Consider the following 26,709-nt stretch of genomic DNA (forward strand, 5'->3'; position numbering starts at 1 on the left):
TGTCGGTTCATACTAACAGCTTGAATGCTAACTGTAAGTACTTTCTTCTAGATCTTGTTGTCTGTAAATTGTGCATGCAGCTTTTTCTTGTTCGATGTTTCGTACTTGATGTGAAGTTTCGTGGTCTTTTCTTGCTGTCTTTTAACATGGAAGTCGTTCCATCTTTGTTGATGACTCCGTCTCTTTCAGCCTTTTTATCTACGGACACGTTTGAAAAGGAGCCGAAGATTACAAATTTCTAACGAATAAACTTACCGTCTTCGAGAAATATTTGAATTGATGATACCGCATTTAATAATAAACATACCTAAAACACTTTATTTTGATTCTGTGTTGAACATTAAGTTTGAATTTATTCTTAGTTAAATTTATTTTGATTTGTAAGAATGAAAAATATTTTGAGTTGCTAGGCTCCCAATTTTCATACGCAAGTGTCCCAGGATAGTACTAACATTTTCTGACCCAACCCTTGAAGCACAAAACCACATCAAGTATGAAATACAATCTGTTGTGTGGAATGCTGTAGATATGATTCCTGTCTCCATTTTATTATGGCTTTCCCTATTCATCTGATATAAAATTATCAATAATACATTAACCTTTGAAAATTTCACATTTGAATTTCCAATAATTAAATGTGACAGAGCCCCAGATGTCAATTAACACGTTTTAATATCGAAATATTTAAATAATTTCTCATCAGCATGTCTCGTTTTTTCTGGTTTCGTTCTAATCTATTTACTCAGTCTCAAGCTTATTGACTGATAATCTTGAATTTCAGTAGAAAAAGCATGTTCTCTAGTTTTGGTTTGTTCCGTTGATTTCTGATCAAGACATGCATGAACTCTGGACTTTGATTCTGCCTGTCCAGAGAATCGAAATTCTAAATTTTTTAATCCTAAAGCTTTTTGATTATTTCAGAAATTTTGAAAGCATATTTTCTTTGTTTAGTTGTGTATTTTGCAAAAAAAACCATTTGCATGAACAATGATAAATTTTTGTCTAGTTCCTGGCGAGCCGAGGAAAGTTCGCGTGGAAGCGATCAACTCTACCGCCATCTATGTCGAGTGGCGTGAACCCATTGAACGCCATGGAATCATTAGAGGCTACCAGGTGTACTTCTATGAAGTGGACAGCAATGATGAAACAATACCGGGCAAACAAGCCCGCTTTCATGACACGTTTGATGGCACGAAACACGAGGCAGTTATAACAGGCTTGGAACCAGACACGCGATACAACATCCGGGTTGCCGCCTACACAAGAAAGGGGGACGGGATCCGGAGCAAGGCCAGGGTCATCACTACCAAGGGTGCAGGTCGGTGAAGGTCATTTTTTCGGTTCATTTTGGCTTAAAGTTTCTTCCTTCTTCAATCACATTTGATTTTATGTGTGAACGAGGATTAAATTTTTGCGTTTGTTTTCAGTGCCATCGCCACCCAGGAATCTTCATGTAGACCTCATCCAAGAAGATCCTCCAAGGGTCAAGGTCACATGGCAGCGACCTCGTGTGACTCATGGTCCTGTGGAAAATTACAAGATCATATGGGGTCGTATTGGGGAGCGTTACGAAGAGAAGATTCTTCCTGCGGAGAAATATTCCTTTGTGACTTACTCTCTTGACAAAGGGACCACGTATGAGTTCAGAGTGTCGGCCAAGAATGATGTTGACTATGGGGAACGTGCTGTTGAGAACATCAAGACACCTGATGGAGGTAATGCATTGCAGAAACTGTACTCTTTTAACAAAGTGATCAAAATCCTGGTTTATGTAATGGAGTTTTGACAGGTACAAGAGTAGCATGTACAGAAGAAATAAAAGTCATGTAATTCTTCAAGTCTATGAATCAGCCTGTAAGTTATGCCTTCTAGAAGTCTAGGTATAGGAGTTACGACATGTAGAAGTTTAGATATAGGAGTTGCGAGATGTACAAGTCTAGGTATGGGAGTTATGACATGTACAAGTCTAGGTATAGGAGTTATGACATGTTCAAGTCGAGGTATAGGAGTTGTGACATGTACAAGTCTAGGTATTGGAGTTGCGACATGTACAAGTCTAGGTATGGGAGTTATGACATGTACAAGTCTAGGTATAGGAGTTATGACATGTACAAGTCTAGGTATAGGAATTGTGACATGTACAAGTCTAGGTATAGGAGTTGCGACATGTACAAGTCTAGGTATGGGAGTTATGACATGTACAAGTCTAGGTATAGGAGTTATGACATGTTCAAGTCGAGGTATAGGAGTTACGACATGTACAAGTTGAGGTATGGGAGTTGCGACATGTAGAAGTTTAGATATAGGAGTTACGATATGTACAAGTCTAGCTATGGGAGTTATGACATGTACAGGTCGAGGTATAGGAGTTGCGACATGTACAAGTCTAGGAATAGGGGTTGCGACATGTACAAGTCCAGGTATAGGAGTTGTGACATGTAGAAGTTTAGGTATAGGAGTTACGACATGTACAAGTCTAGGTATAGGAGTTGCGACATGTACAAGTCTAGGTATAGGAGTTACGACATGTACAAGTCTAGGTATAGGAGTTGCGACATGTACAAGTCGAGGTATAGGAGTTGCGACATGTACAAGTTGAGGTACCAGTATGTATAGGAATGGTTACAATCAGTATTTGTCTGTGGTAAAAATATGTTCATATACTTATAATGACATCAGTAAACAGTTTCTTGGAGATAACTTTAAAAACGGTGTAAAACCCAACTCACTCATTCACTCTTGGAGGCAACCCAGTACTCATGATTAAACCCGAAAGCACTTTAAGTTGAAAAGTTGTTCATAGAAGTAGTATAAGGCTGGCTGGCTGGCTGGCTGGCTGGCTGGCTCACTCACTCACTCACTCACTCACTCACTCACTCACTCACTCACTCACTCACTCACTCACTCACTCATCCTTTCAGCTCCAGCAGGTGCTCCTCAGAACTTCACGGCAACTGGCATCAGCGAAACCAGTGTCCACCTCACTTGGGATCTGCCAGCTCGTGCTCTGCGTAATGGGGACATTGTCATGTACCAGATTACGTACCACAAGCTGTCGGACCCCATCAACGAGGAGGACCTGAACGTCACTGATACCTACGTCGACATCACTGGCCTGGAGATGAACACAGACTATCGCTTCAAGATCAAGGCATACACCAGCAAAGGGTCTGGGCCTTGGAGCAACAATCTGCATTTCCGCACATTCGGGCATAGTGAGTATTCAATGGTGTTCACTAACAAGGCTGAAACAATCAGGACATTACTGTGCCAGTCACTCATCCAACTGAAACTCCTTATGCAGAAACTCATGGCAATCATAAGGTGATGCAGTGTTCAAACTTAAGTTCAGGCTCCTTGTCATAACCCTTATGTTAAGAGCTGAAAGTTTAGGGGGTTCTTAGATTTATACCCAAGCAGAAGACCCAAGTACCCCTATATTTCTAAACACTGATAATAGACGTAATCATTATAGGGAGACAATAAGTTGACATTATGCTATGATGAATTATTTACAGTTTTTGTATTCAATAGTTCTTATTTTGGATTTCACTGAGGCTGTGGTATCGATCCTAATTAAAACAAGCCCCGTGGTTCAGCTGAAAAATTGATTGATAGAATTCTTAACTCATTTCCTCATAACTCAATACTTAGGTCAATAGATCCAAAGTTCTGGTTGAGATGGCGTTCAGCCTCTGTTGCCCAAATCAATCTTACACGTTGTATCACCGTATGTTTTCAAATGTAGGAACAAAGAATAATTTCCTCCCTAATATCTCCTCCAGTGGTTGGTGTAAATAATAACATCAGCTGATGGAATGTTTTTGGACTTGTAGCCATATGTATACAATAGAATCATAACATTGTCTTCTTGTGCCTAGCAGCCTCAGTCAGATGGGGGTGTCGCAGGATGATGCAGGGCTTTATAGGAAAACAGTGGGTGATAATCTCTACATTGACCATAAGATTGTCTTGTGCCTATAGGAGCCTCGGTCAGATGGTGGTGTCTCAGGATGATACAGGGCTTTATAGGAAAACAGTGGGTGATAATCTCTACATAGACCATAAGATTGTCTTGTGCCTAGGAGCCTCGGTTAGAAGGGGGTTTTTCAGGGTAATACAGGGCTTTATAGGAAAACAGTGGGTGATAATCTTTACATAGACCATAAGATTGTCTTGTGCCTAGGAGCCTCGGTCAGATGGGGGTGTTTCAGGATGATACGGGGCTTTATAGGAAAACAGTGGGTGATAATTTTTACATAGACCATAAGATTGTCTTGTGCCTAGGAGCCTCGGTCAGATGGGGGTGTCTTAGGATGATACGGGGCTTTATAGGAGTGGTGATAATCTGTACATATACAATATGTCTATATATACTTGATCGTTGTATTGGTCCTTGTCTAACACTAATGTTAAAAAAAAGAAGAAGACTTTATGGGGTGTCCAGATTCAAATACTATATCAGCAAACCTCAAGGACCTGAGAACCACCCACCCTTTCTTTCTGACACTGTACTGTGAAACAGGTGCCCCCTCATCAGCGGTTGGTCCATGTTAGTGTGTGGTTGTTTCAGTCTCAAGTTCACAATGACTCTGTGTCCCACATGCTGTTGCTGTCCTTTAACAGACCTTATTCACTTTCTGCAACTCACAGATTCTTCCTTCTTTCCTAGCTTATTTTCAGAACAATCTGCCTTCCCTCTAACCTGTATGTCACTCTGACCACTGTATTGTACATCACCCTTTCTTTCTATCACTGCCATGTGTTCAAATGCAAACATTAAGTCATTATTTTTGTAAGATGAAAGGACATGCGTCAATGATGTTCTTGTCAATATCAATGCAAAAAAATAAATTACCCAAATATTTCTTTTATTTTGGACATTTGCTAGGTTGTTTCAATATCGGAGAGAGAACAATTACGTTTCTATAGATTTGAACATCAAATCACGAAGGCTAAATTAGGTCATGATGTAGGCAAAGGGAACAACAGGCCATAGAACTTTATGATTGGAGTTTGAAATGATTTAGTATTTTTCAGGTGTTGACCAAAGTATTAAGTGTGGCACTGTCCTGGGATTAACTATGGCTAACAGTCTGATATTCTGGATCACAAATGTGAACCACAGAGTTTACTGTTCTTGTTTTACACTTTTGTCTCACATGAACGGAAAGTTAGAGTGAGCTTGTGGTGCGGAGTTTTGTCCATCATAAACTTGTCCTGTAGCTGTCGCTTAACTTTTTTGGTCACAGCAATTTTGTTTTTCACAAAAATCAAACCAATTTTGAATACAAAAGTCTGCCATGGAGGCCTTATTGAAATTTTATTTTGGCCTCTCTAATGAATTTTTAAGGAGGGGAGTGTATATGACCCCATCAGTGATGGTCCAGACTCAATTATTTACAGACTGCATAAACCGAAACATGATGCGGGTTGTTTGTGATAAATATAATATTGATTCATATTTAAAGTCTATTAAACAAGACATCAACTATATCCTTTCCAAGTTTTGTCATAAATAATATTATTATTATTTAAATCCAAGATTATCTGTTACGTGTAAAAACTGTATCGTTTATAAATCTCAATTGTCTCTGAAATAGTGACTGCATTATATATGTCAATTTCTTGATTGCCTTTGCTAATAACAAACAGAAAGAAAAACATATCTGATTGACATGAATAGTTTCACATTGTCCTAGTCGCCTAGTAGGTATGGTGTTTGCTCATGTGGAATACCCGAGTTTGTAATTTGCGGAAGTTTGTGTTGAGTATGGGAGCTTCGACAATCTTAGGGCTGGATATTTGCCCGACACAAAACTGTTTTACTGTAGAACCACTGTGGACAAGTGTGTTGGTCTCGTGCTGCCAACTGCGCCTATTTCTGTGTTTTGCTTGAATCCATGAGATGCTGTTCATCACTAGTCTAAAAGAGCAAGCCAGCAACAGGCTGTTCAAAGCAGCTTGGTTTTGTAATAAAGTAGTACAAGTTAAACACTTTGTTTGTATTTTGTCGATGATACTCAACGAGTGATGTAGAAAGAATCAGACAACAGTTGTCTTTTAATTTCCCTTTTTTCTTGCACTATTTCTCCAACAAAAAATTGTAAATGTTGTTTTTTACATGCTTTTCTGTTTTCTTTCCTTCTCTGCCAAACTTACTGTTTTCAAATTGTTAAGTCAGTGATTTATTAAACTTTAAATCCGGTTCAAATCGGTGGTGTTTTCAAAAATTAGAAAAAAATGTTATTGTTTATTAATATTGCCAATGTGATCATATAAAGTATTTTTTAATATGTCCTTTACCACATTGTCTGCTTTTGTGTTTTGGTCTAATTCTGATTTTATCAATTCCGTTGATTCAGTGCCCCCGGCGCCAAAGAATGTCAAGATCCGTCGCACGTCCAGCTCAATCATCGAGGTGACATGGGACGAACCAGACTTTCCTGTGGCAGGCTACAAGATCTACTACAACATGTTCGCGACCCCCGACATGGAGGTGTGGCAGACCCTGGAGACAGGGCCCTACACTGTGGCTGAGATTACCGGGCTCGAAACCCACACCGTGTACGCGGTCAGGATTAAAGCCCGTTCGGTTGATGATCGCTATGGAAATCTGTCCGATATGGTCACCACGGATTTCATACCACCATGTGAGTTTCTAAAGTGTTTGAGGGGCGGTCGGGTAGCCTAGTGGTTAAAGCGTTCGCTCGTCATGCCGAAGACCTGGGTTTGATTCCCGACATGGGTACAATGTGTGAAGCCTATTTCTGGTGTCCCCCATCGTGATATTGTTGGAATATTGCTAAAAGCGGTGTAAAATCATACTTTAAAGTCTTTGAAACGAGTGGTCAGAGATCTGAGCGTGGCATATCCGTTTGAGTGGTGTCGCTCTTCAAGCTAAATTCCTGGGTTCCGTTCTACAGTTTATGATTTATGTAAGACACATTGTCTTGTCTACAAGAGCACAGTGGTTCATGCTATCATTCTTTGTGCTAAAAACCTGGGATCAGATCTGCGTTCGGTTCATTGCGTGAGACCATTCATGTTGTGTACAGTAGCACAGTGGTTCATGCTATCATTCTTTGTGCTAAAAACCTGGGATCAGATCTGCGTTCGGTTCATTGCGTGAGACCATTCATGTTGTGTACAGTAGCAGTGGTTAACTGATGTGTACACTGAAGACCTAGGTTCAAGTCCCGGTCTTCTGTGATAATGCTTAGAGTATGGGTGAACCCAAATATAAAGTATTTTTTATCTCTGTTGAAATATGAAGGCAAGAATATGAATGGCCCCAAGTAACATTGCAGGTGCTAAGAGTTTGAAAATTCATGTTTAAGTCACTGATTTGACTCAGTTATTTGCAGGCCACCTTGATATGGCTGAAATAGTGCTGATTCTGGCATTAAAGTCATTCACCCACCCTAGAAACCTAGAAACCTTGGTTAGAATAGATCTTCAGTGACTATGCTATTAGTAATGGGCAACTAACAGGATTGGGTCATCAATCAAACATCACATCCCAATTGCGTGGATCGATGCTCATGATGTTCATCACTGGGTTGTCTGGTCCAGGCTTGATTAATTACAGACCGCCGTCATATAGCTGGAATATTGCTGAGTGTGGCATTAAAGAAACAAACCAAAGCAAAAAACTTGCCCTAGAATCCCACTGACAGCTATAATCTGTTTCAGTCCGCCAGGACGTGGTACAGAACTTCCGTGTCACCTTGCGTACTCCACACATGGTGAAGCTGTCATGGGATAAACCAGTCAAGCCGAACGTCAATTCATACCAGGTAAGATGAGTGATGTACCCAGGAAATTAACTAAAAAGTATTGAAATAGTACTGTGACATTCAAGGAAGAATTTTATTTCTTGACAAACATTATTCATGAAATGTTTGGTTGATGCAATTCCTATTATACTTTTATTGGATTTTATTTTTATGAAACATAAACACTGTTTTAATGGCTTTTGCTAATGTTATTCATCACTACAATGTAGCAATGCCTTTACTGCTTGTTGGGGGCACGGGTGGCGCTGCGATGCAATGTACAGAGTTGCATCCCTTATGCATGCCAGAAACCTATGATTGTGGGTTTGAATCCTGGTTCGCCCCGATAAAGTTTCTAGGTTTGTCAGCACCATAACCGTGCTCGTTGGTTTCAATGAAGTGGTAAATGTCACATAACCTGCATCACTTCGGGCTTTCCTCTCACATTAAGCTGACACGCCGCAATATAACTGTAATAGTGTTAAGATCAGTGTTAAACCCAACTCACTCACTGTTACTGCTTGTGATCATGTGCACCTAACAATGTGAAATATTAAACATGATAATGAAGAAAACTTCCATGAAAGACCCCGAAAAAGAAGGTATAAATAAAAAGAATTATCCCCTCTTATTGGTTGCTAAAACCATCGGTTGTGCCATTTGAACTAACCCCGGCTGATCTGTTCCCAGCTGAGGTATGAGGGTGTGAAGAACTACTGGGAGAATGGAGTGATCAAACAGATCTACCAGGCTCGAGAGGAGGTTCGCATCCCAGGCCAGATGACCACATGGTCTCTGCCCAACCTCCAGCCCAAGATGAAGTTTGACTTCAACATCAGCGCCATCTTCCAGCACGGCAACGCCGGACCGGACCAGCATATTATCGTGGAGACTCTCATTGAAGGTAGGCATCTTGTTTCTCCACGGAGCACTGGGCATTTAGCTGATGTTCACTGTATGGACAAGCATGCATACAAAAAGAATCGGAAACATTCTTCCTTCAACCTAAATCCCTAATTTTGACAATCTGGTGTGTATAATCGACTAGCCTCAAGAATTCAATTTGGTCCAACCATAAGTTGATATTTAAATGTTTTCTTTATTGTCTCATGATATGTGCATGGATTTTGATAATTTTAGTAAAAAAGGAACATATTTGAGAATATATATACTGTAATTAATGTAATAAGTGTCCTTTCTCTTAAAACCACCCATAATAAGTCGTAGACCCCTATTAAACGATTGTCATTGCACGTTGTTTAGCAGAATATTTGTGAATTTCAAGGGTCTAATTTTGATTTCTGACTAACCTTGGGCTTCAAAATATCAGCCCTGAAGACTGATGAAAAGTAGGAAAAAACAGTAAACCATTTCTTTGCTGGTAATAAAGTTTATCATTATGCACCCACCAACATCATGAGCAGGATCCCCTTTGACCTGATGGGTGCTAATTATGCCAAATAATGTATACCCAATGAAATCCATGATGTACATGAGTGAGAATCTGTTTGTTTTGTGCCGCAGTTGTAAATGGATCTGAGATGGTGGCCATCTTGTTTTGTCATCAATTGTGTGTGAATAAATAATGAAATTGTTTCATGAGAAGTTATTGTTTTTTGAAAGATTGACAATGAATAATAAAATACCTGTCTGATAGCTTGTTTGTATTTTGTCATAAAATGATGCACAACAAATCTTCACATAATAATGTCTAAATGTGTAACATGACATGCTGACTTTGTATAATAAGACATTGAGAATTACATTATAATTGTTTAGTGCTAAAGCTTTTTTATTATTTTTAATATTATTATCATCATCCTCTTCATCACCATCGTCATTATTATTATTATTATTATTGTTATTGTTGTTGTTAAATCCTTCATGTTAATCAAAACTGTTTAATTTTATGACATGCCCTAACACTTCTACATTTAGCAATGTCCAGTGTAAAACACAAATGAACTTTTGAACAACCCTGATTGCAGCTCCCCCTAGTGTGCATCGGCCAGAAGTAGTGAAGGTTTCCCATGGGAAGATAACTCTCCGGTTGTCTCGGGCATCAGAGAGAAATGGACCAATCAGTTACTATCATCTGATAGTTGTTCCCCAGAAACAACATCAACACAACATACACAAGCTCCCTCAGGATTTTACGCTAGAAATGGTAAGACTGTTTAAAATGGAATTTGATTGTCTTTATTTTGTACTTCCTTTGTTTCAAAGTTAGCTGAAAGTTAAAAGAAGTAATTGTTATAAACCAAGGAAATCCTTGTCCAATTTTGTTTGTGAGTCTGACACGTTGTTGTTGTGTTGTGAATATTGAGAGAATGACATGACAAGCCTGCTCAGGTCAGTGCTTGAGTGTATAGGCTTGCTAGAGTTGACAGTGTTTTCTAAAACAATGTCATTTTAGCTAGGGCTACCACTCGTTTCATTAGATGATGTTCATGTCATGTTCATAATGGAGCATTAAGTAGATTTTCGCTGTGCAGACTTGCGTCCCTTGGGCACGCCCGAAACCTATGATTGTGGGTTTGAATCCCGGTTCGCCCTGATTGTGTTTCTAGGATTGTCAGAGCCATACCCGTGCTCGTTTGGTTTCACCGAAGTGGTTAATGTCTGAGACCTGCATCACTTCGGGCTTTCCTCCCACATTAAGCTGACATGACATGATATAACTGGAATACTGTTAAAAGCGGCGTTAAACCCAGCTCATTCACTCTAATATATGGGCTGTCATAAGCCAGGCAATTGCATCAAACCACTATTGATGATAACAGCAAGACTGGTGTTAATAACAAGATTGATGTTAATTAATAAGTTTATAATGAGGATTGATGTTAATTAACAAGGTTGGTGTTGATGTTTCAGCTGTCCAAGGAGACAGAGAGTGTGGAAAACCCCGCCTCTTATCCTTATATAGCAGCACGATTCGACTCCCGGAGTCTTCCGCCAGACTTCCATCTTGGCAATGGGCAGGAATACGGTGCGTTCTTCAACCGTAGACTTGATGAAGATGACCAGTACAAGGTCTTCTTGAGAGCCTACTCCGTTGATCCGGTAAGTTGAGCTTCATCCACAACTGAAGGGATCCCTCATTAATTAAACAATACCGTTTTTGGAAAGATATGCTCAAGTTTAGTGTATGTGGTCAGATCATTGCTCGGATGGTGGGTAGATAGATTGATACTTCCGTGGATAGCTAGGTCAAAGAGATTTGAAAAGTGCTTATTTTTTATCTTGTGTTCAGTTATTGGTAAGGGGAGATAATTGCAGTTGCAAACTTTGTCTCATCATCTCTGAATAAATGCTCTTTTTCAAAACATGAACTCAAGAAAATGCTAGATATTAAATTCTAGTGAAAATAGTTACAGGATCACAGTGAAAATCTGTCCTGACACTGAAACTGAAATCTCCACAATAAAGAATGTTAGGATTTTATCTTTCGACTTATGCTGAAAGAATGCTGGGATTTTATCTTAAGATTTATACGGAAAAAATGCTGGGATTTTATCTTAAGATTTATACGGGAAAAATGCTGGGATTTTATCTAAAGATTTATATTGAAAGAATGCTAGGATTTTATCTTTAGATGAATACTGGAGCTCAAATCTGACAGCCACACCATCTTTGAGAAATGAATGTCATCTGCTTATACATACATGTTTCTCCTTTCAGCGCTTGTACACATCAAGTGAATATTCCGAGATTCTGAGTCTCAGCAACGGTATCAGTGAAACACCAGTTGTACAACCGACTAACCCGAAGACAGTCGACAACCCAAAACCATCCCAGGACGACGTTACGGCACATGACGAGACAAACAGACTATTATTGATCGTTGCGCCCGCCTGCGGGGGAGGCGTATTCCTAATTCTTGTTTGTGCCGTCATTGCTTTTTTAATGTTCCGGTAAGTGGATTGGTTGGTCGTGTGTTAATCCTTCCTTATATCACTATGTGCAGTACAACAAAGTGAAGGGGGCACGGGTGGCCCAGTCGTCTAAGGCGCCACAATCCGCTGAGCAGAGATGCATTCCCTGGGCACGCCATAAACATATGTGGGTTTGAATCCCGGTTTGCCCCGATTATGTTTCTAGGTATGTCAGCACCAGACCCTAGCTCATCGGTTTCACCAAAGTGGTAAACGTCTAAGACCTGCATCAATTCAGGCTTTCCTCCCACGTTAAGCTGACATGCCGTGATAGAACTGGAATACAGTTAAAAGAGGAGTTAAAAACAACTCACTCACTCACTCACTCACTCACTCACCACATAGGAATTCCCCAGCACCCGATGTCTGTCATAGCGCCCCACTGAAGGTGATAGAGTTGGTACTTGTTGCTACTCTGTCGGGCGGTCAGCATTATGGGGATAAATGAAAGCACTGGTCAGCTCGGAGTCAGTAGACTGTGTATCCATGTTAAACTGAAATGGTAACGGTGGGCTGGCACTATAGAACCGGCATTAGCCTGCACTAGCACACATGCAAGTACGCATGTATGATGCTATATAAGTGCAATAATCTTGTATGCGATATAAACATTTATACCTCTTTAAAACTTGGCACTTATTAACACTAGGTATTGGATCATTATGATTGGTGACATGGTTGTGTTCATATGACAACTAGATCGCTTAAAATACAGTGAGAACAAATTATATAAGCAACCTTTTATGCTTAAAAAAAATAAAACAGTTGGTTCTCAGACAAGGACTTTTGGAAATATAGTGCGGGTGGTGGTGTTTTCTTTGGTTTTTTTGCTTGTTCAAACTAGTATGTAATCAAATAACAGTTGTGTACCATCAACCTGGGAAAGGGCCTCCCTACATAAACACACATACAAACTATTGCCGCCATTACGATAACACAAGATACGCAGTGAAGCAGAGCGCATGTAAAGGGAAGTAACTGCATGTTATACATTGTATTGGATTTCAGTGTTTTTAAATGTTAGGATTTTTGTGATTTTTTTTTTTACAATGGAAATAAAAACAAAACATGCAGCAGACTTTCTGATGATGCGGGGATGCCTGAGAACCAAGACTTTTTCCTTTTTTTTCAGCCTTGTTACGTTTGACCGATATTGTCCATGTCTTTTCAGCAAAAAGTCCAATTCCAAAGGGGCCATCCTCGAACCCGAGTCTAAGGTAATGGTAGACATACCTCCTTACCTGGTGGATCCTGTGGAAATGCGACGACAGCACTACCAAACCCCTGGTGAGTACCTGCTGTATGTAGCCCACACTGTGCTGCAGAGCTGTGTGTCCCTTAGTCTTGCTAGAAACTTAACATCATGGTTTCGAATCCCAGATTGACTGTGCTCATAGTCTTGCTACAAAACCTAACATGGGTTCGAATCCCAGTTCATAGTATTGGTAGAAACATAACATCATGGATTCGAATCCCAGATACTGTGCTCACCGGTTTTGCCATAGTTCACATGTCACCCAGTAGCCTAACGCAGAGTTGTGTCCTTAGTCGTGCTGGAAACTGATGATTGTGGGTTTGAATCCTGGTTCACCCTGATTATGATTCTAGGTTTGTCTGCACCATAGTGTTCTTTGGTTTCATGACAGTGGACCTGCATCACTTCGGAATTTCCTCCCACACCATGAAAAACTGCTCTAAGAGACTCTAAAACCTAATTGGGGCGAAGGGGTAGCCTAGTGGTTAAGCGTTAGCATTGTCATGCCAAGGACCTGGGTTCAATTCCCCACCTAGGTTCAATGTGTGAAGCCTATTTCTGGAGTCCCTCTGTGTGTTATGTAAAGAGCAGCCCTGTGGGTATTTTGGTTCTTGGTTGAGATGTTTTTAAGAAGTTAAATACATGTGTTCCACCAACCCTGAAAAATGGAAAGAAAATAAGATCTATGTCTTAAGTTGAGTTCTATGGTTCAGATGGAATTTAGATTAAATATATTGTCTGAATACTGCTGTAGGAGATTCGAACCCAACTCTCTCAATGTCTCCCTTACTCACTCACACTTATGTTGCTCTCTTCCAGCGATGATTAGTCACCCGCCCATACCGATTGAGAGACTTGGAGACCACATTGAAAACTTGAAAGCCAACGATAACTTGAAATTCTCTCAGGAATACGAGAGCATAGAACCAGGTCAGCAGTTTACTTGGGACAACTCCAATTTGGAGGTCAACAAACCCAAGAACCGCTACGCCAACGTCATTGCTTATGACCACTCCCGCGTCATTCTGCAGCCCATTGACGGCGTCCCAGGCAGCGACTACATCAATGCCAATTACATGGATGGATACCGCAAGCAGAACGCATACATTGCCACACAGGTCAGTGCAATTTGGAGTCAAGTTTTATATTGTATGGAACTGCAGGATTTGACCTTGACCTACAAAACTAGGGGTCCAGGGTCCCCGCATAATGGGTCCGTGCAGGAGATATGAGGGTCCTGTAACGTACTGAAATGGTGTACTGAAATGGTGTACTGTAATGTACTGTAAGATTTGATAAATACTTTAATTACAGCACCTTTATAGTTCTTGTCAAGAATTTAGTACAATGTATATTATTGTGCATCCATGGCAATGCAAAGTATATTTTTATGTCTGCATGTGTAGAACCCAGGAGCGGGTTATCAGGAACACCTATCAGGATTCAGGGCAGATTACTTGGGCTCCACAAAGTGATCTTAGCGCTAGGATTATTGTAGGACTGTGTTAAAGTAGGGGAGATTTAGTCCCTTGCACCTTTTCCTCAAAGTGATCTTAGCGCTAGGATGGTTGTAGGACTGTTAAAGTAGGGGAGATTTAGTCCCTTGGACCTGTTTGTAGCGCTACAATTGTTGTAGGACTTTGTTTAAGTATGGAAGATGTTTTAATGTCTGAGAAGATGCAATGAATTTTGTTGTATAAAGAAAACTTCCAGAAATTAGAATACTGACTGTCATGGCCTTGTTTCAGGGTCCACTACCTGAAACATTTGGAGACTTCTGGCGTATGGTCTGGGAACAGCGTTCCACCACGATAGTCATGATGACCAAGCTGGAAGAACGCTCACGGGTAAGTTCAAAGTTCAGAGTCGCACAAGCAAATATTTATGAAATCAAACTTGTCCGTCACCATGCCGTGAAGATCTGCATTAGAATTGGTTTTCTGCAACAGATGCATGTCATCGTCTCCCAATTGCATGGATCGATGCTCATGATGTCAATCACTTGATTGTCTGGTCCAGACTGCATGAGTGTCAAATCATGCCATGGACCCACCAAATTTATTAATGGACTAGAAATTATATAGACCTAGGTCGATCCTACATAAATATACTTGCTTAGGTCATAGTACTTTTGTTTTCTCTAATATGTCTCAGTCTATCTACTTTTCACATATAAATTAATTCACTCATGTTGCATTTGAAATACTTAATACTTGAAATTATAAATTTTAAAATAAATAATCTTTAGTGTTGTTGAATGATCTTTCAAAAATGTGTTTTTAGAGCCCTTTTCATGTTATCTCAACATGAGGTGATGTTTTACCACTTTTTTCATGTTTTTATTTTCAGATTAAATGTGACCAGTACTGGCCATCTCGTGGAGCTGAGACTTACGGCATAATGCACATTCATCTGGTTGACGTCACGGAACTAGCTACGTACACTGTGAGAACATTCCAAATTGCCAGGGTAAGAACTGTCCTCAGAATAATGCTCATATAGGTGGACGTTAAAGGACTATCATAGAATAAGTTTTTGAAATGCATTATTTGACATTAGTTCAACTACCCTGATATAAGTTCAACTACCCCTGATATAAGTTCAACTACCCCTGATATAAGTTCCAACTACCCCTGATATAAGTTCAACTACCCCTGACATTAGTTCAACTACCCCTGATATTAGTTCAACTACCCCTTTGGTGAGAACTGAAGATACGGGGTAGAATAGGCCTTCAGTAACCCATGCTTGCCGTAAAAGGCGAATATGCTTGTCGTAAGAGGCGACTAAAGGGATCAAGTGGTCAGACTTGCTGACTTTGTTGATGCATGTCATCATATCCAAATTGCATAGATCAATGCTCGTGATGTCAATCACTGGATTGTCTGGTCCAGACTCAATTATTTACAGACAGCCGTCATATACTGAAATATTGAGGAGTGCGGTGTTAAGTTACAAACAAACAAACAAAACCCCTTCAGTGACTCATGTTAGTGTAAGTCCCCAGCAAGAAATGCTGATCACGCGAGGCAGCAACATTGGTTGTGAGGTCAGACTCGGTCACTGAGTTCATTGTGTCATCATACCCATAAACCATGCACATTGCTCATAAATAATAATCACTGGTTTGTCTGGTCTAGATCTCCTTTCCCCCCACCCCCATCATAAAGCTGGAATATTGCTGAGTGGGTGTTGAAAACAAACAGTGACAGTAAGCCCCACAGGACACATGAAAGGTGTAACATAGTGGGTGGTTCACCTGACAGGATTCCTACGTTGGTGAAAGGAAGGGGGCACAGTGCTACAGTTGTTAAAGGCAAAGCGATTTGCTGTGCAGAGTTGCGCCCCTTAGGCTTGCCAAAAACCCATGACTCTAGATTAGCACCGATTGTTTCTAGGTTAGTCAGAACTATAACTGTGCTTGTGGGTTTCACCGGGGTGTTAGATGCCAAGTCCTGGGCCCACTTGCACAAAGTGATCTTAGTGCTAAGACCATTGCAACTTCCATACTTCAACAAAGTCTTAGCACTAAGAATGCTTTGTGCAAGTGGGCCTTGGATCACTTCAGACTTTCCTCCCACATTAAGACCACATTAAAATCAAACTCACTCACTCACTCACTCATTGATGTCTGTACAACAATGTTGACACAATTGAAGTAACATGTCTGCTGGTGTTGACAGTACGGCTGCCCAGAGAAGCGTGAAGTTCGACAGTTCCAGTTCACTGCCTGGCCAGACCATGGTGTCCCGGACCACCCGACACCACTTCTGATGTTCATGCGCAGAGTCAAATCCAGTAACCCAGCCGATGCTGGGCCCATGGTGGTGCACTGCAGGTGGGTGCCTCTGGTAGCTCATGAAACTAGAGTAGAGTAGAGTTCCCACAGGGCTTAAAAACACGTGAAACATGTTAAATTTATTTAATCAAGCTGCTGCCAATCATGTTGGACTATCGAAACAATGAGGAGAAATTCTCTTTAATACCTCTTGTGTTTCTGGTTCCTTCTATATAGAGGACCCCTTTTGGCCAATCAGATTGCTGCAGTCTAGTAGCACCATGTAAATAACCTAAATACAGGGATGAGAATCTTCCGCAGATCCGTGAATTTCTGCAAATTTTAGTGACCACCAATTTTTTAAAATCTTACGGCTTCCCCCATAAACACCCCCAAATTATAGACAACGCTCAATTGCAAGGATGTTTCAGCTGAAAAGGAAAATATCCATTCTCATCCCTATAAATATGATATATATATTTTTTTCTTAGAACTTGTAGATCTTTGAGTCTCTGTAAAAGAAATTTGTCCTTGTAGAAACCCTTTATTTTCTGTCCTTCGTTATTTTGAACCTGATTTAGTTTCAAGCTAACTTCATAGTGTGAAGATTATAGTCAGAGGCCAAAGGGAGATAACCCCTCCATACAATGTGTGTTGAAAGTGACTTGGCCTACAGTTACAAGTTGATTACTGCTGGTATGGAGGAGTAATTGTTACTCACAGGTCAAGGGGAGATAATTGTCAAAATTGATAAAAACTTGACCTGGGAAGAACCTGCCTTTAGGATTTCCTGCTGCTCAGATTTTTAAGAAGGAATGTGAAGATACTCAACTAAAATTAATAGCAAATCCTCAATGTTGAAAATACTTAAACATCTCGCCAAGATACTGATTGTTACCAATGCTTGTTTCAGTGCTGGTGTAGGCCGGACTGGAGCGTTCATAGTGATAGACGCCATGCTGGAGAGAATTAAGCATGAAAAGACTGTTGATATATACGGGCATGTAACCTGCCTCCGTGCTCAACGAAACTACATGGTACAAACCGAGGACCAATATATCTTCATCCACGACTCTCTGCTGGAGGCGGTACAGTGTGGCAACACCGAGGTCCCCGCTCGCAACCTCACAGCCCATATACAGAAACTCACGGCCCCCGAGCCCGGCGAGACAGTCACAGGCATGGAACTGGAATTCAAGGTAATGTCACTGCCTTCTGCTGTTTCAGATAATAACATTCAGGCATTGAAAATATATCATGGGAAGATTATTTGGAAGGCAAGCATTTTTGTTATACAGATATGGTAACTGTTGTGATCTAAGGGAGTCATTACAATATTTTGAAGCAAATTCCACCAATACCAATACCAAAATGTGAAATGTATTTCAGTTATTTTAGAAATGTATCCGTGATTTAGACTCATTATTGAAGTCATTACAGCTGCCTCCTCATATAGAACCAGTTAATGATTAAATCACTTGTAACAGCGTTTGATGGTTTGCACATTTTGAGTTTTGGTGTTTACTAACTACTATGAAAATTACACATTTTGGACATCCCAATTGCATAGATAGATGCTCATTATGTCAATCACTGGATTGTCTGGTCTTGATGTAAATATGCAATTTTTTATTTTGCAGAGATTAGCCAATGTGAAGGCCAGTCCGAATAGATTTGTTAGCGCAAATCTTCCAGTCAACAAATTCAAAAATAGACTTGTCAATATACTGCCTTGTAAGTATGTTTCAAAGTGATGATCGTGCTGTAAGACTCAGTGATAGCTAGTGAATACAGTCCTTGAAACCATTGATATTCACAGTTATCCCAGGTTACCGCAGTGTTAGACATTGTGTCACTACAGTTCTCCCCTCGGACACACCAGAAACCTACGATTGTGGGTTCGAATCCAGGTTCGCCCCGATTATGTTTCTAGGTTTGCCAGCACCATACCTGTGCTAATGGGTTTCATAAAAGTGGCAAACGTCTGAGACCTGTAACTCTTCGGGCTTTCCTTCCACATTTAGCTGACATGCCGTGATATAACTGGAATACTGTTGAAAGCGGCGTTGAACCCAACTCACTCTCTCAATACAGTTCTGATGAGATCAAGGTGTTACCACTGCCTTTTGGGATGCTGGGTTCCAAATGCTCCCCGGCAACCTATCTTTGCTGGGTGTAAGAGGCGACTTCATGGATCAATACCAACAAGATCATGAGACTACCTTGTGTACTTGAATCTGTCAGGCTTTTTCTTAGATTTATTCTCTGTCATGTTAATCAAAATTATTTTATGATTTGGGGGAAAAAATAAATGTCTTACTTACTCTCGGTTCTCATAAGGTTGAATATCAATCATTTTTTCAATATAATGAATGTAAAAAATATATACCAGAATTTGATATTTTAAGGTGAAGGAGTGTTGTAGTTGACTCAATACCTTACTGGGGTAGCCGAGTGGTTAAAGCGTTAGCTCGTCACGCCAAAGACCCCGGTTCGATTCCCAACATGGGTACGATGTGTGAAGCACATTTCTGGTGTCCCCCATTGTGATAGTGCTGGAATATTGCTAAAAGCAGCGTATAACCATACTCACTCACTCACTCAACACCTTACTGTTTTTTATTTTAAGTTACACAACATCCTATTTCAGATGAGTCTACTCGCGTGTGTCTCCAGCCGATCCGGGGCGTGGATGGTTCAGATTACATCAATGCAAGCTTTATAGACGTAAGATTTTTTATTAGATTTACACAAACATTTGTTACATAATTCAGTTGTTTCAGTTTTCTTGATGACCAGAAATTTATGCTTCAATTTGTGTGCCAGTGTACTAATGGATAAGGTGTTTGCCCCTTGTTTGCCAAGATCCTGGTTTGACTCCCAGCATGGGTACAATAACGTGCAGTCCGTTCATCCACTGATGTAAATAGAATATTACTTCTAACAGCACAAAACCGTACTCTTGCCTTCGATTTGACACATAACTTTCCATTTTAATGCATGCAAAATACATTTACAGATGTCAACTTTGCCATTTGGTTATGTAAAGAATCGATGTGACCGTATTGTTTGATGTGCAGGGATACCGCTACAAGAAGGCATACATCGCCACCCAAGGTCCACTGGCGGAGACAACAGAAGACTTCTGGAGAATGTTGTGGGAGCACAACTCAACCATCATCGTCATGTTGACCAAACTCCGAGAGATGGGCAGGGTAGGTTGACATTCACTCTTGGCTGCCATATTGGACAGCAGACAGAGACCAAACCCTGAACAATATTGTAGTGTTGTATTCTATTGACAGTGTATGAAGTGTTTATTATCTGTGGAGTTATAAACTGTTCTCCTCTAGTGTTGTAAGTAGAAATTAAGATGCCTTCATTGCTGCTTCTCTCCCCCCACACCCATCTTAAAAACACCTGGATCAGCCTCTGATACGTTCATCGAGACCTTTGTTAATGTGTGTCAGTTGTTGTTGAAGTTGCTTTGTTGTATTTGCAGGAAAAATGTCACCAATACTGGCCAAGTGAGAGGTCAGCCCGTTATCAGTATTTCGTGGTCGATCCCATGACCGAGTACAACATGCCACAATACATTCTCAGAGAGTTCAAGGTCACAGACGCTAGGGTATGTAACTGTTGTCCTCTGTGTTGAAAATACTTTTTTTTCTTGAGAAAGAGCTAAAAGATAGATATATGTCATTCCTTCTTTAGCCGCGAATAGCTGGAATATTGCTGATGCGGCTTAAAGCAACATTTACTCACTCACTCATTCCTTCTTATCAGCAGAAAGATTTTATTCAGATAGATTTTATATTATTTTTTTTTAATTTCCTGTGTTCGGAAGAAAGACTTGCCTCCCAAGTTTAAAGTATGGGATGATTTAGGTGGGTATAAACTAGTAACAAGGGCTGTTGAGAAGGGATTGTCGTCGGAATTTGTTGCCACTGAGTAAGACATCTTCATTGCCATTATCGTGTGCCACCACACTCCTCCGTGAAGATCCGGGATAGAATAGGTCTTCAGCAACCCATGCTTGCCGTAAAAGGCGACTAACGGGATCGGGTGGTCAGGCTCGCTGACTTGGTTGATGCATGTCATCAATCCCAATTGCGTGGATAGATGCTCATGATATTAATCACGGGATTGTCTGGTCCAGACTTTACAGACCGCCGTCATCTACCTAGAATATTGTTGAGTGCGGCGTTAAACAACAAACCAACCAACCTCCAACATGGGGGTCCCTTGAGTTTGTCTGGTTCAGACAAGGGCACAGGTGGCCTTGGTGTCTAATGCAGTTTCTAATCCCAGTTTCACCCTGGTGATGATTGTTTAACAGCACTATACTTTCGTGGGTTTCACCAAATGGTAAATGTCTTAAGACCTGCCTCGAAAGACATTTCCCCCACATTAAGTTGACACGCCTTGACATAACTAAAATACTGTACAAAACAGCATTATTCCAAGGTCACAAACTCTGGTTGCGACCACTCTGTCACACAGGAAATTGCGTGTCTACTGTGTGAATCGTGTAGTAATTCTGCATTCTTGTTTCCAGGATGGACAATCCCGAACAATACGTCAGTTCCAGTTCACAGACTGGCCAGAACAAGGCGTGCCAAAATCTGGAGAGGGATTCATTGATTTCATTGGTCAGGTCCACAAGACAAAGGAACAATTTGGACAAGAAGGACCAATCACTGTTCATTGCAGGTTTGTATTATATTTCCGCTATAAGAAAAGAGGTGGTAACCTAGTGGTAAGCGTTCGCTCATCGCACCGAAGACCCGGCTACGATTCCCCACATGGGTACAATGTGTGAAGCCCATTTGTGGTGTCCCCCGCAGTGATATTGCTGGAAAATTGCAAAAAGCAGCATAAGACCATACTCACTCACTCTGTAAGAAAGTCTTCCTGACAAGATCCGCAGATCATGGGTTCAAATCCTGACAGGACCAGTGTTTCCCCAGAGTGATGAACGTCAAGGGTCTGATTCATTCGTCTTTCTGCCCACGTGATACTAACACTGTGCCATGACTGAAATATTGTTACAAGCGTTGGGGATTTCAGGTGCGAATATGTCCCCAGCAACCTACACCGATTGTAAGAGGCGACTGACCTCAGTGGTCAGTGGGTAGAGCGTCCGCCCGGAGAGCGGAAGGTCTGGGGTTTGATCCCCGGCCGCGTCATACAAAAAGACGTTAAAAGATGGTACTTATTGTTACCCTGTCTGGCGCTCGGCATTAAGGGGCTAAAACAAGGACTGGTCGGCTCGGAGTCAGTATACTGTGTCTGAGTGGGGTATTAATGTTCAACTGCGGCATGGTATCTCAGTGACCTAGCACTATAAATCGGCATCAGTTCGGACTAGTACAAGCAGCCACACAAACACACACACGTCCATGCACGTTGCTTTATAAGTGCAATAATCTTGGACGCAACGTTAAACCCCATTTCGCCTCACCTGTAAGAGGCGACTAAATGGATCAGGTGATCAGGCGCGGTGACTTGGTTGATAGCATGTCATCATTCCCGAATGATGTGGATCATTGTTCATGATATCAATCTGTGGATTCTCTGGTCCAGACTTGATTATTTACAGGCTGCTGTCATATATGTATGGAAAATTGCTGAGTGTGGTGTTAGACAACAAACAAAGCCATCCTAGTGGGCCAGCTTGTTCAGGCGTCTGTCTGTGTTTGTTTCAGTGCTGGTGTTGGGCGGACTGGCGTGTTCATCACCCTTAGTATTGTGTTGGAGAGGATGCGTTACGAGGGCGTAGTGGACATGTTCCAGACAGTGAAGATGTTGAGGACACAGAGACCAGCGATGGTTCAGACAGAGGTGAGACATACAAGATATTGCTTCCCAAGACTCAATGATCAACAGTTCATGCTACTCCACTGAACGACTGTCTTGAACGAAATTTTAGTTTTCCACATGTAGCATATATATTGATAAACTGGAAATATCTGTCTAACTCTGTATAACCCCATGGGATCTCCAGGGCAGAGTAGATCCCAAGGGCGGATCCAGCATTAAGGGAAGGAGCCAAAATATCAAGATCCTCTCTCAGTGGTGGGGGGAGATTGTCTACAACATACTTTTGGTTTTCAAAAGGTGAGGGGAGGTCTGGTTCCGGACCACCCTTCTGGATCGGCCTATGGGTCCCCTGTACCCCATGCCTGTTATCTTGTTATAAGAGCCAATAGGGCTGATTGTAGGGGTGACTGTTGGTCTGGAAATCACTATTGCAATTACTATTGATACTGAAAGAAACTATTGCGATAACTATTGATATTGCAAGCAACTATTGCGATAAATATCGATACTTTTAATTGTATCATTTTAGATGGATTTTAGAGTTGAATTAAACCTTGGAACTAAAGTTTCCTTTGAATGTGATAACCATAACAACAAACAAAAAGTAGGACTGAGATATGACTGTTGTTTTTTCTTTACCCTAATAATTTAAGAAAAAGAAGCTTCCGCATTACCATGTGTAAATTACTACCACTCGTGATCAAAAGAAAAACAAATTTGAACAGCATTGCATGTATTTTATTGAAACTTTAAAACTATGGTAAATATAATCAAAACTATCGATATTCTTAACTGAAATCGATACTATTGATCGGAAACTGATTTAACAATCGATATATTGACTTTAAGTGCTTACCAATAGCAATATATCGACATTTCGATTTATCGCGATGCCCCTAGCCGATTGCATCATATCTTTTACGTTAAAGGTCGAAATCACTACTATCAAACACTGGTTGCAAGTCGTCAGGCTCAAATACTAATGACCGCATTATAATCAATTTTGACGCTCATTTGAAAGAATGTTTTCATGGTACCTTGAAATGTTTCCTAAACCCTCCCAAGTTAGAAGTGTATAACCTCAATAGCATTGTTTTGTTACCCAGTTTGTTGTTCTCCCACAATATTATTTACTGACAATTTTTATGTTGATGTTCCAGGACCAATACCAGTTCAACTATCGAGCAGCGTTGGAGTATTTGGGATCTTTCGACCACTATGCAAACTGACAGACCGGGGACAGCGTGTTTCAAGCTATGCAGCCCTCGGTACCTTGGTGATAGATGGACATTGTGACGTCAAGTTTGGAGAGTCAAGTTCGGAACTGTGACACAGGACATTTTAGATGGTTGCATGTCCTGAACTTGACTGCTCTTGGACATTCAGCTTGACTGTGACTTGTGCACTCTGTTCAAAGAGTTATTTCATGAGATTTTATCACCAGGGATTTGTATGTGACAAGACATGGATTCGATTCATCAAGCTGTCAAGTGGTTGAAACTGCGATGTTAGCATCAGAGGGTGCAGTCAGATCATCGGACCAAGCTGCTTCCATATTTGGTCGCCGTACTTGCTTCCGCCGCCGCTAGAGCAAGTCTCACATTGGATCATACTGTATCAACGACTGTTTGTGATCACGTGACACCCTCCATCCTACATCGCTTGCTGCTTGTCAAAGGAGGAGCAGCCGTTTCGAAAGATCCATGTATTTTGGCGTGATCCGGTGGTGCTCCATGCTTGTGTCGTCGTACTAGCCAATATTTCAACTGGACTGAGCAATATACATAGTTGTCTTCTCTTTAGTTGATGGATAGAACAGGTGAATACTGACATGCTTAGACATATTCACTGAGAGGGAGGTGAACCTCGTCTAATGACAGAATGTATGTACGTGTCCGTCATGGACACTGAACTATGTGGGAAAGCTGTGAGACAGTGGATGAAATTGGCACGAGCGAGATTTCATGAGGACACAGTAGCCATTTTCAATTGTATGATAGACTGTATCATTATTGTCATCCATGTGTCCTATTTTCATGTTGCATTATGTTTTTTCAATTTGCTACATATTGTACATTGTCAGTGTATCGTGCATCACTCAGTTCATTACATTTCCATTATTGGTGTCCACATTATAGACAGACATTTTCAGTGGTATGATCAGTAGGCCTCGTACAGTTGTCATGGTGACCATTTTTACAACAACAAAAAGTGAGTCCGTTTTCTATATAAAAAAATGTGACTTGTGTCATCGGATCAGTGTTAAGTATGAATGATAATCTACCAAGTCATGTAGCATTCATGTGCTCCACATTGTCGCAAGGTTGTGCTGTATTCTCTCACACCTTTTGCCTTGATAGACCAAGGCTGGATTCTATAAGACCACACTCCCTACTTCAGGGACAGCATGTCAAAGGATCATCGCTGACGGATGTGCAAGGTACGCTACTTATAAGGTGTATGTATTAATCGATGTCTCACTCATATTGGGTTACATTTCGATCATGATCGTTCAAATTCAAATTTTTCAAATTTGATGTTATTTATTACTAACGTTGATTGTTAATTTTAAAGTTACTGGGTTACATTTCGTGTGTGAAGTTTTCATTTAATCTATGTTGACTTTTGAGAAAATCTGAATGCAACCCAGGTATTCGAGACCGTAACCCGAGTCAACAGAAGGTGTACAATTTTGAGCTCAAATCAATCAATAGTGTAGAGCATGTACTCAAATTACAACCGTTGATGTTTATAATGAAAATTGTTGAGCAAAATATCAAGGAAGATCATTATACATCATGGTAGTTAGTTTTAATATGGACCATCATTGTAGAATCTCCCGGAGAGCATTATGTTTGTGTTAGTGTTCTTCTGTCACGCGACACAATGCTGAATGGTAATCACTATTTAAACCTGTATTGTTAATATTCGACCTTGTGTATTACCTTTATTTTGGAGGTGTTCAAATTGTGCAATGGACCTTCTTCTACTGAATTCTTAGGGGCCAAACATTCATACTTCAGGCTTTGTACCCCACCCTGTAGAAATGATCATTCAATCTCGTGTTGGACTTCTCTAAGGGAGATCACTCTTCCTGTTAAACTTTCTTGTGCTAGATATGTAGAAATGCCATGGATTTTGAAGCATGTATCTATTTGTGATCAAGTACTATCCTGTGTAATTAAATATCTTTATCTTGCGCACTTACAAACTTTTGAGTAAGTTTGAACCCAAATATCAACTTTCCTATACGCAATTTTGAAACTTCGAGGAAGCCGATCATCTGTGATTAACTTATGCAAAATTTCCGACATTCTTTAGTTCTAATTTGCAACACATTTTTCAAGCACGTCGAGTGCAACACAGCATGCCAAAATTATTCCGTATTTTGCTACCAATTAAGCCCTCGACTCGAGGTTCAAGCTTGTTCCTCTCTCTCAGTTTCTGTAGTCGTCACACACTTAGGTTCCTGTTTTTAGTTTCAAAACCAAAGAACAGGTACATTTGAAAGAAATGGAATTCCATTGTCTGTTCAGTTGTATGCTGGATGTTGTTATGTTAAATACTTCCTCTGAAAGTTGAGCCGTTCCACCAAGCAGCCCTTGCACCTTCTTGCCACTAACATTGTGATATAAGTGCTCGTAATCACCAATGGCTGATATTTATGACCTTTTCAAGTGAAATTAAATTTCACTATGCTACAAAATATCGAAACTACCATTCCAAATCAGATCTCAGAACCTCATTAATCATTAAGACTGTCAGGACATGTAAACACCTTTCAGAGGAAGTATACTCGACAAGGGGTTAAAAACCTCTTTTTACTCCACAACTGCGTAACTCTGTACAATTGCATAATGTAGATACCTGATTATCTCCCCTGAGCTGAAGCTGTAGATAGAGCTGAAATCTATGGGTGTGGCCAGTCGAAACTCTTACAACTCGCGGCCTATCGAGCCCGCCCACAACCCACCTACCCGGCTGTTACGTGCATGTGTACAATCAGTTTGTGTTGCTAAGATTCGGTCGTACACCTGGTCACAGTGCATGCATCTCAACTGGTATTTTGTATGTGATGGAATCATCCGGAAATTTATCAATATTTCAGCCAGTAAAGTCAAATAAAGAATAATGCTCAAA

At 40.7% G+C, this 26,709-nt stretch overlaps 1 protein-coding gene across 13 annotated transcripts in view; it reads left to right on the forward strand.

Annotated features, from left to right (window-relative positions):
- Positions 1 to 26,709, forward strand: part of LOC139480537 (receptor-type tyrosine-protein phosphatase delta-like) — a 396,576-nt gene extending 369,867 nt beyond the window's left edge. For all 13 annotated transcript variants that reach the window (XM_071263629.1, XM_071263627.1, XM_071263626.1 and 10 more), the window contains 22 exons: positions 1,007 to 1,318; positions 1,428 to 1,715; positions 2,922 to 3,215; positions 6,366 to 6,653; positions 7,696 to 7,799; positions 8,469 to 8,682; positions 9,767 to 9,945; positions 10,653 to 10,841; positions 11,460 to 11,692; positions 12,885 to 13,000; positions 13,788 to 14,086; positions 14,717 to 14,815; positions 15,318 to 15,437; positions 16,652 to 16,806; positions 17,660 to 17,945; positions 18,387 to 18,480; positions 19,397 to 19,473; positions 19,827 to 19,961; positions 20,249 to 20,374; positions 21,305 to 21,459; positions 22,455 to 22,590; positions 23,730 to 26,709. In XM_071263629.1, the coding sequence (XP_071119730.1) occupies positions 1,007 to 1,318; positions 1,428 to 1,715; positions 2,922 to 3,215; positions 6,366 to 6,653; positions 7,696 to 7,799; positions 8,469 to 8,682; positions 9,767 to 9,945; positions 10,653 to 10,841; positions 11,460 to 11,692; positions 12,885 to 13,000; positions 13,788 to 14,086; positions 14,717 to 14,815; positions 15,318 to 15,437; positions 16,652 to 16,806; positions 17,660 to 17,945; positions 18,387 to 18,480; positions 19,397 to 19,473; positions 19,827 to 19,961; positions 20,249 to 20,374; positions 21,305 to 21,459; positions 22,455 to 22,590; positions 23,730 to 23,798 (3,968 nt within the window). In that variant the 3' untranslated portion in view covers positions 23,799 to 26,709. The remainder of the gene's footprint in view (positions 1 to 1,006; positions 1,319 to 1,427; positions 1,716 to 2,921; positions 3,216 to 6,365; positions 6,654 to 7,695; positions 7,800 to 8,468; positions 8,683 to 9,766; positions 9,946 to 10,652; positions 10,842 to 11,459; positions 11,693 to 12,884; positions 13,001 to 13,787; positions 14,087 to 14,716; positions 14,816 to 15,317; positions 15,438 to 16,651; positions 16,807 to 17,659; positions 17,946 to 18,386; positions 18,481 to 19,396; positions 19,474 to 19,826; positions 19,962 to 20,248; positions 20,375 to 21,304; positions 21,460 to 22,454; positions 22,591 to 23,729) is intronic.

Source organism: Haliotis cracherodii, unplaced genomic scaffold (genome assembly GCF_022045235.1).
Source record: "Haliotis cracherodii isolate W230 unplaced genomic scaffold, xgHalCrac1.p SCAF_4, whole genome shotgun sequence".
NCBI lineage: Eukaryota > Metazoa > Mollusca > Gastropoda > Lepetellida > Haliotidae > Haliotis > Haliotis cracherodii.